Genomic DNA, 9,969 nt, shown 5'->3' with positions numbered 1-9,969 from the left:
GGGTTCAGTCCTATTGCATGGCACCTTACACAAGTGTCTTATACTATAGCCTTAGGCTGACCAAAGCTTTGTGAGTGAATTTGGTAGACAGAAACTGAAAGAAAAAGGCGGCGAGCTAGCAGAAACGTTAGCACGCCGGGCGAAATGCTTAGTGGTATTTCATCTGCTGCTACGTTCTGAGTTCGAATTCCGCCGAGGTCGACTTTGCCTTTCATCCTTTCGGGGTTGATTAAATAAGTACCAGTTACGCACTGGGGTCGATGTAACCGACTTAATCCCTTTGTCTGTCCTTGTTTGTCCCCTCTATGTTTAGCCCCTTGTGGGCAGTAAAGAAATAAGAAACTGAAAGAAAACCGTTCTGTGTGTGTGTGTGTCTGTGTTTGTCACCAGCCACTACTTAACAACCGGTGTTAGTGTGTTATGCCCTTAACTTAGAAGTTAAGAAAAAGAGACCAATAGAATAAGTAGTAGGGTTTAAAAAATAAGTCCTGGGGTTGATTTGTTTGACTAACACCCTTCAAGGCAGTGCCCTAGCATGCCCACGGTCAAATGACTGAAACAAGTAAAAGATAAAAGATCAAATCCTATATAACTAATGTCTAAGTGAAGTTAACAGTCTTTGTGTGTTCTTCAATGTCTACCATGTGTCTTCCTTGTTGTCTTATATGTCCTTCCATATTGTTATATAATTCATTTGTGTGTGTTTTTTAATCCTATCTCTAATTACAGGTTTGGGCAACTGATTAATATGGCTGGAATTGACAGCAATTTCTTCTCCTTGTTTAAAGTTATATCCTCAAGAGGAAATCTGACATCCTCTTTTGAGGTGAATCCAAACTTGGAAAATATTCCACCTGAACCTGAGAGCTCAACAATGCTAGAAAGAGAAGCGACAGCAGCCACCAGTCACATTGGTAATAATAAAAATGCAGAGGAAGAGTTGGAAATGAGCTTAGATTGTGATCAGTGGTAACATTTATTTTGCTGAATTTGTAAATTTGTATAATTGAGACATTTTCAAGTCTACTTGAATCACATATCTAATTCTAGAATGTACCCAGGCATCTCAAAAATAAATAGACGTCATCATTTTTGAAATGGTTATTTGTAGAAGCTAAATAATGTCATTTGCTGCATGTGAATAATTAATTTAGTAATTATTTAACATACCTTGTGCACAAAACATTAACAAGTTTGAAGCACCAGGCAATATCTACATGGATAAAATGGTATAATTAGGGGTGTCTATTTACTTTTGAGATGTCTGTGTACATCTTAGTACCAGCTGGTTTTGTTGTAAGATTGAACTAGTACTTATTTGGTCAAGGCAAATAAGCACTAGTTCAATCTGACTAGATCAGGAGGCTGACCAAAGACAAGATGGCAAGATGCTCTCACCGGCTACCTGGGACCTGCATGGCCATGACTGGCCAGAGATAGATAGTGGTGGAAGGAGTCCAGAGAAGGGTTCCTCCTTCAGGATTGATGAAACCCTGGTAAGAAGAAGGAAAAAATAGGATGATTTTTTTTTTGGTCAAGAATACCGTACAGTTTAATTTATAAACTATCTGGTGGTGGAATAACAGTGCTTATGGCATTTTTCAGGTCATTTGAGATTGGGGAAATTAAAACAGTTGATGTTTAGTTAAACTCTTTTAATGCCTACCTGCCTGTTTCACTAAATTCTTCATTATTTTTCGTAATTAATTGGCCATGTACTTCAGTATAAACATAATAACAAAGGAGTTATAACATTTATAGGTCAGTGTCTACAGTGAGGAACAGCAAAGTGTTGGGATGGAGATAGAGCAAGATGGGAGAGAGAGAGAAGAGAAAGACAGGCATGTCAGATGGATCTGGGTGAAAGAGGTATGCAGTTAGCTAATTCAGAAGAGCAGAGGCTGTTGTAGCAGTAAAAGAATTAGAAATGATACAACTGTGAGCTAGTGGTTAAAGTGATGTGTTATCAGTGATAGAGTTTATTAATGACCCTTTGGATGTGGTTTGTATGTGTAGCTACACCACCGTACGTGATAAGTATGAATAGTAAGTAAATGTATTTTGAACAAACAACAATGATTACTACCACTACCACCACCATCATCATCATTATAATCATAATAATAATAACAACAGTTTATTCTTTTGAAATTTTAGGAATCAATATTTAACTATTAAATGGTGTTTCTAGACAAAACAGCACCCTCAGATTTTTAGTGTGTTGTTATTTGAAGTATAATCATTAACAACAATTTGTGCAGCATACACATGCGGCAATCTGTTTAATCTTTTGGTGTTGTGCTTCTTTTACATGCTATCCAACATATAATCTTTGGAAATTAGTGTTTTCTTAATTAATCACCTTGTCTGTATTGAGTGTCTCTCTCTCTGCTTGATGTCTGTTGCTCCTTCCCCGCTACCCTTCAGATATCAAGTTGGTGCAAAAATAATTGCAGTTTTTCATCTTTAACTTTAAAGCAATATATCTCGACTCTTAATAAAGTTTATTAATCAAAATGGTTATTGATAATAACCATTAGAATCTATACATTTCACCAGCAAGAAACCAGTCTATTTATTTCTGTAGCGTGGCATTCTGGAACCTTGGAACTAATTAATTCATTGCAGGCATTTTGGACTTTTGTTATCAAGTTGCTTGAGAAAATGGTAATGGGCTTGAGAGAGGTATGGGGAGTAAGTTGGCTATGATACAATTTCAGTGGCTAGTTTGTTAAAATTTCAACAAAGCCATTTGCAAAACTTGAAGTTAGATGTTGTCTTTCAGAAGAATTTGTCCTTTTCAGTTTATTAGTGTTAGATGTAAGTTGTAGTTCATGGTGAATTTTGTCAATTTCCTCCATTTCTCTGGTGTGATGGTTTTACTAAGATTCGGTAATTGTTAATTCCACTTGCTGATCATCAAACAGTGACTATAACCTTTCAATGCAGCTTCAGTTTGAGAAAGTGTTTTTCGTGCTTCACTCAGCCCATCCATTGCACAGAACAGTTTGGTGTCAATTTATTGAAAACTGTTGATTCAAAATACAATTGATTGAAAGCAGTAGCTAAGATGGAAAAAAAAACTGGTCGATGAAACATTTGCTCAAAATCAACATCCAATCAAATTAAAGTAAATATTCAAAATACATAAAACAGATTAAAGGAAAAATATTGTATTGTTATGTTCTATTAAAATAATTTTGTTATTAGTGTTCTATCCCAAAATTAGGTGGAGATGATGGGAGTTAATAAAAGCAATCAAGAAATTTAGAAATGGAGAAAATGAAACTACTGTTGTGAACTATGAAAGATTAAAAAAAAGCAATTGTTATAAGCAGAACTGTTATATATTTATTGTTGTAAGGAGTTCTTTACATATTCACTTTAACCCTTTTTGTTACCATTATCTCTGTTGAATTGAGATTGGTCGAATGGTATAGACACTGATAAGACCTCAATAATGATTGAAAAATTGATTAAGGTGCAAACACAGCTGTGTGTAAGAAGCTTCCTTCCTAACCATGTGGGTCTGGGTTCAGTCCCACTGTGTAGCACCTTGGGCAAGTGTCTTCCACTATAGCTTCAGGCCGACCAAATTCTTCTGAGTGGATTTGGTAACCAGAAACTGAAAGAAGACCGTTGTATATATATGTGTGTGTGTGTGTATCTATGTGTGCATGTCCTTGTTCCCCCGCTTCCCATCACTGCTTGACAACTGGTGTTAGTGTATTTACATCCCCGTAACTCAGCAGTTCAGCAAAAGACGCTGATAAAATAAGTACTAGGTTTAAAAAGTAAGTCCTGGGGTCGATTTGTTCGACTAAAACTCTTCAAGGTAATGCTCCAGCATGGCTGCAGTCAAATGACTGGAACAAGTAAAAGAATAAGGAGTAGCTGTGTGGTAAGAAGCTTGCTTCCAACCACATGGTTCTGGGTTCAGTCCCATTGTGTGACACCTTGGACAGGTGTCTTCTACTAAACCCTTGGGCCGACTGAAACCTTGTGAGTGGATTTGGCATATGGGAACCAAAAGAAGTTCATTGTATATATATCATCATCATCATCATCGTTTAACGTCCGCTTTCCATGCTAGCATGGGTTGGACGATTTGACTGAGGACTGGTGAAACCGGATGGCAACACCAGGCTCCAGTCTGATTTGGCAGAGTTTCTACAGCTGGATGCCCTTCCTAACGCCAACCACTCAGAGAGTGTAGTGGGTGCTTTTACGTTATATTATATATATATATATATTATATATATATATATATATCTATATATATATATATATTTGTGTGTCTGTGTTTGTTCCCCCACCATTTCTTGACAACCAATGTTGATGTGTTTACATACCCCATAACTTAGCAGTTCAGCAACAGAGAGCGATAGGATAAGTACTAGGTTTACAAAGAATAAGTTCTGGGGTCGATTTGTTTGACTAAAGGCAGTGCTCCAGCATGGCCACAGTCAAACAAGTGAAAGAGTAAAAGAATAAATTGTTCAGTTTTTTTGTCAGTCTCTATGTTCTGAGTTCAAATTTCACTGGGGATGACTTCGCCTTTCATATTTTTTGAGTCAATAAAATAAAGTACCAGTACTACGATATTTCTGTTGAATTACAAGGCCTTTATTTCACTTCATTTAGAAAATAATAGAGAATTTAATAAAATAACTTATTTTTAAGCTGACTTTTCTAAACATAATTAACATGACTTTGTTAAGGTTACCGCTACAGATATTCTATAGAAATCGTTGCCAGCACTGATTTTTGTTGTTACGTTTCATATACGAAATGTCAGATGTAAACAAACAGTGAGATCAAAGATGAAAAATAGGCAATGGGTATATATGCCATATTTTAGGGGGTTTTGCCCCTTCATCTGCACCCATCTAACTCATTAATCATCCTTGAACACATTGCTTAAACACCCATGCATTCCTGGAAGTTGGTACATAAATATTAATGACTTGTAGGTATGTGGTATTTCATTATGCAACCGTAATATACTATAAAGTATATTAAATGTTTTTATAAGTCATTAAGTGATCATTACCAACGTTGCCTTCCTGGCACGTGAAAAGACATTCAAGCGAGATCGTTGCCAGTGCCGATGGACTGGCTCCTGCGCAGGTGACACGTAAAATACACCATTTCGAGCGTGACCTTCGCCAGTACCGCCTGACTGGCCTTCGTGCTGGTGGCACAGAGTGGTTGGCATTAGGAAGGGCATCCAGCTGTAGAAACTCTGCCAAATCAGATTGGAGCCTGGTGTAGCCATCTGGTTTCACCAGTCCTCACTCAAATCGTCCAACCCATGCTAGCATGGAAAGCGGACGTTAAACGACGATGATTAACTAGCATGAAATTTTGATAGAAGGTTTTAATTTAGATCAGTTTAAAGCAGGAAGCTAAGATCATAGACTCAGGGCCAGTGTGAGGCAGGTTAATGGAGGCTAATTAGATATAATTTCAAATAAAGTCATTGTTGATATATATATATTGTAAACGATAATTGTTTTTATTGCTTCCCACTGATTTTAGGGCCCAATATTATGACAATACATTTTTCTATGAAAATGTTATACTATATATAATCTTTTCATTGTCAGCAACTTCACATATAGATATATCTATGTGTGCATGTGTCATATTTATGTTTACAGTCTAAAACCTATAAATATTACATACACACATACAAAATGCATTGGTTTTTGTATGCTAATAAAAAATATTTTAATAAACTATAACAATATAACCTTCTTTTAGTATTTTAATATTTGCTATAATTTGATAAAATATCGATTTGAGAGCTATGGTTATTTCAATCAGTTGAGTTGGGTTTTTTTTTCTTGTTTTTTCTTGTTTTTTGGGGGTTTTTTTTTTGTTTTTTCTTTTGTTTTGGAGCAACTGTTTGCAGTGGAATGTCTTTTGAACAACTGTTTGCATACTATTCAAATGCCATTGATTCTATACAAAATTACATAGAATCCAGTTTTTTTGCATGTCATAATGCTATCAAGAAACAGATTGTTTTGTTGTGCAAATGAGGTGCAGAGCAGACTTTGTTATGGTTTTTTTATTATTTTTTTATTCAGCTCATACAAACCCCTTTTTTTCTGTTGCTTGCCAGTACAGTGTAAAATGTTAAGCTACTATTTACTTCTGCAACCTCTTGAGGTCTTTTGCATAGGTCTGCTTCAATAATGGTCTGCATTTATTCATTGTCAATCTCAGAAAGTTGTCTGTGACTTGCTTCGTCTTTTAGACTCTGGTTTCTACTATGAAACTTTTAGAACTTATGTTGAACTACGGGGTGGGTGGGTGCACACTGAGGATTTTTTTATTGGATTTTTGACTTGGAAGAAAATATATTTTTTACAAATGTTCACTACCTTACAAAAACTATATCAGCTAAGCAAATCACCTTCCCTAAATGCATTAAAAACACTATAACATATTCAGAAGACTATTTCAGAAAATGATCACCATTCTGTTTGAACATATAAAAGACAAATTTAGCTGGAGCAGAATGAGTTAGCCAAGATAAGGTGAATTTTCCTTTTCAGCTCTCCAGAATTATGTTTGAAAACAGACTCCTCCTCATCAGTATCCATCCTTAGACATTAAAAAGATCAGAAATGTAACAAGAATTCTAAATATCTAGGTCAAATGAAAGAGGATCATGAAAAAATGGCACATGATATGAAATTAATAAAATTCAACTAAATCAAAAATTAATTTAACCCTTAGGCATTTAGACTACTATGTTAAACGTAATGCTTACTTATTCACCTTGTTTTGAACTAATCATGCATTATCTCATAACTTTGAAATTTCAATGATGTGATAATTTATTTTTAGAATGACATAGCAGGCTAGGTGTGAGAGGTCAGATCTAGCTGGTTTGAACATAAAACAGGAAAGATATTTGGTCTTGAATATGGCTAATGTAAATGCTAAAAGGTTAAATATCCAAAAACTGATTTCAAAGTCATATATTATATAAAATTTCAAAATAATCACCTAAGTTTAAAATAACAAACTCCATAATTATTTCTGTACCTGAAAAGCTTACTACCATAAGTAGAGTTATCACTTAAACTATAGTAACAATCTCAACAATGTTGACCTGTCTCAGTTATAGTTTTAAGCCGGATATAACAATTTCAGATAGGGTTACAATATCAAATATGCAAGCCATATTAACCTCAATTTTATAATTTTTTTTCTCTTGAAAACTGAACTAACAACTAACAAGCATAAACATTCCAAATTCATTCACAATATCCAATTTTATTTTATTTCATTTTATTTTTATTTTTCAGTCATAATTTAAGAAAGAATTTCAAGAAAGATGTTAAGGTGCAACATAATCAAAAGTCAGATCTCAATTCCACATTTGAACTTCCGCCAAATGAATCTCTGGATGCAAAATCAATATATCCAATTCAGGATCCTCACCAATCACAGAGTAATTTAAAAAAAAAACTTCAAGCAGATGATAAAGAAAATAAAATCAAAGAAGCTATGCTTAAGAACATGTCTCAAGCTTTTCAAAATGGTTCTGTTATTTCCCACACTCCAGATTTATATGCAGATTCAAATGTTCCTGCTTTTGAAGCTAACAAACATAGCAAAAATTCTAAGTTACCAGAATATGATTTTTTCTCAAAAACAACTTTACCAAGATCAAGCATAATAGAAAACATTGTTCAAAAAGTGAGTCTTCTGAAAAAGGACAGTAATGCTAAAAATAGCAGTAATACTAAAAAGGATGTTCATGGTGGCACTGTTAATAGCAGTGCTGTTAATGGTGCTAGAATTAATGGAGCTACAGTTAATGGTGCTAAAAGTTATGGTGCTACTTCTCCAACAGATCAAACACATGTTAAAAGCACAATGACTGAATGTGATGAAGCTGATGGAGAAATTTACCAAATGAGGCAAAATGGAAGCACAAAAAGAATATCTTGTATCAGAAAAGAAAAGGTTAAAGAAAAGGAAAAAGAAACTTACCCCCAAGGTAAAGAAGATGATCAATCCATTCGCTATTCTGTTTCAGAATCTGCTATTTGTAAAAATCACAACCAATCTGATAACAATTTTGTTAAGGAGAAACCTAAAGGCAATTCCATGAGTCTGACATCACCACAGAGTACAGGATCATCTAAATTGAAGCTCTTGGAATCACTGATTGAGGAAGAATCAGACTCATCTGAAGGAGACACTTACAATGATTATTCTTCATTTGAAGCCCTTTCAAGCAATAACCATTGCAATCCTGCAACAAATCGATCAGACAAAAACAATGAAGCTATTTCACAAGCTGAGGATAACGATTCTAATGACACATCACTTTTGAGGTCAATTAGCGATGAAACCTTCTAGACTTTAATCTCTAGACAAAAAGAAAATTTATTCCTTAAAAATTATAAAAATAAAATATAAAAGCGTTTAAGATGTATCTAATTTAAACATCCACCAAAACTAAATATCTATCTTTTATATGTAAAAACAAAACTCTTCGGGACAGTATGTTTAGTTTTTCATTCACTAAAATCTTCATCAAAATTAATAAACGACTAACACATGTTTGTATCAAAAGTCATTAAATTGCAGCTAAAAATGAATATAAAGAATGACAAAAAGACACAAAGAAAAAAAAAAGAAATTATTTATACAGTAAATGTTTCATACAGTTTTATATTTAAGAGATAAGGAATTATGTACATTATTTACATTTTTGACATTTTTGACAGATTTTGTCCTCATCTTTTTTGTTGTTAACACATTTCGGCTGATATACTCTCCAGCCTTCATCGGGTGTCTTGGGGAAATTTCAAACTTGGATTCTCATTCCTAAAGTATTTTTCGATGTTATTGTTATTATTATTATTATTATCCAGGTCACTGCTTGGAATCGAACTCGGAATCTTGGGGTTAGTAGCCCGTGCTCTTAACCACTACACTATATGCCCATGGGTGTAGTGGTTAAGAGCGCGGGCTACTAACCCCAAGATTCCAAGTTTGATTCCAGGCAGTGACCTGAATAATAATAATAATAATAACATCGAAAAAATACCTTAGGAATGAGAACCCAGGTTCGAAATTTCCCCAAGACACCTGATGAAGGCTGGAGAGTACATCAGCCAAAACGTGTTAGCAACAAGCAAGATGAGGACAAAATCTGTTAAAATTTAAATAATGTAGTAAATGTTTCATTTATCATTTATTTGTATATTTCATAATATGCTTTCTTCCATCACCCGGTTTTACGACTACCTGGCTCTTTTCTGGGTGCTTTCAATGAATTCCTTTCTATTGAAAGCATTCAAGTCAGGTCTATGGGGAGAGGATAACTTTCTTTCTTTCTCTCACCAGTCTCAGAGGCCCTGAAAAAAGGTCATGGTTCCTGCCCTTCTTCCTCTAATGAAACCATTAAAAACATTTTTTAAATGTTAATCTTTGTGTTCTGTTTTATTTAATTTGTTTTACAGATTTTCGGTGCTTTACAATAATCTTTTATCTTTTATCTTTTACTTGTTTCAGTCTTTGAATTATGGACATGCTGGGGCGCCACCATGTGGGGTTTAGTTGAACAAATTGACCCCAATACTTTTTTATTAAGTCTGATATTTATTTTATCAGTTATTTTTGCCAAACTTCTGAGCCTGTAAACAAACCAACACAGGTTGTCAAACTGTGTGTGTGTGTGTGTGTGTGTGTGTGTGATAGAGAAAGATAGAGAGTGGGAGACAAACACGAACGTATACATATATACAACAGGCTTACACATTGTTTTTACCAGATTCAGTCACAATGCATTATTAGTTGATCTGGAGGTATAGTAGAAGACACTTGTCCAAGATTCTATGCAGTGGGACTGAACCCAAGACCAGTTGGTTGCAAAACAAGGTTCTTAAACATGCAGCCATACCTGTTTGCAACTATTTGATAACATTAACAGTT

At 34.6% G+C, this 9,969-nt stretch overlaps 1 protein-coding gene across 1 annotated transcript in view; it reads left to right on the top strand.

The window, feature by feature from the left end:
* LOC106878905 (centrosomal protein of 78 kDa) overlaps positions 1–9,462 on the top strand; it is a 233,610-nt gene extending 224,148 nt beyond the window's left edge. The window contains exons 15-16 of the mRNA XM_052974542.1: positions 730–969; positions 7,326–9,462. Of these exons, the coding sequence (XP_052830502.1) occupies positions 730–969; positions 7,326–8,388 (1,303 nt within the window). The 3' untranslated portion in view covers positions 8,389–9,462. The remainder of the gene's footprint in view (positions 1–729; positions 970–7,325) is intronic.
* The last annotated feature ends 507 nt before the right edge of the window (positions 9,463–9,969 follow it).

Source organism: Octopus bimaculoides, chromosome 18 (genome assembly GCF_001194135.2).
Source record: "Octopus bimaculoides isolate UCB-OBI-ISO-001 chromosome 18, ASM119413v2, whole genome shotgun sequence".
Classification (NCBI taxonomy): domain Eukaryota; kingdom Metazoa; phylum Mollusca; class Cephalopoda; order Octopoda; family Octopodidae; genus Octopus; species Octopus bimaculoides.
This window is presented reverse-complemented; position numbering and strand designations above follow the sequence as displayed.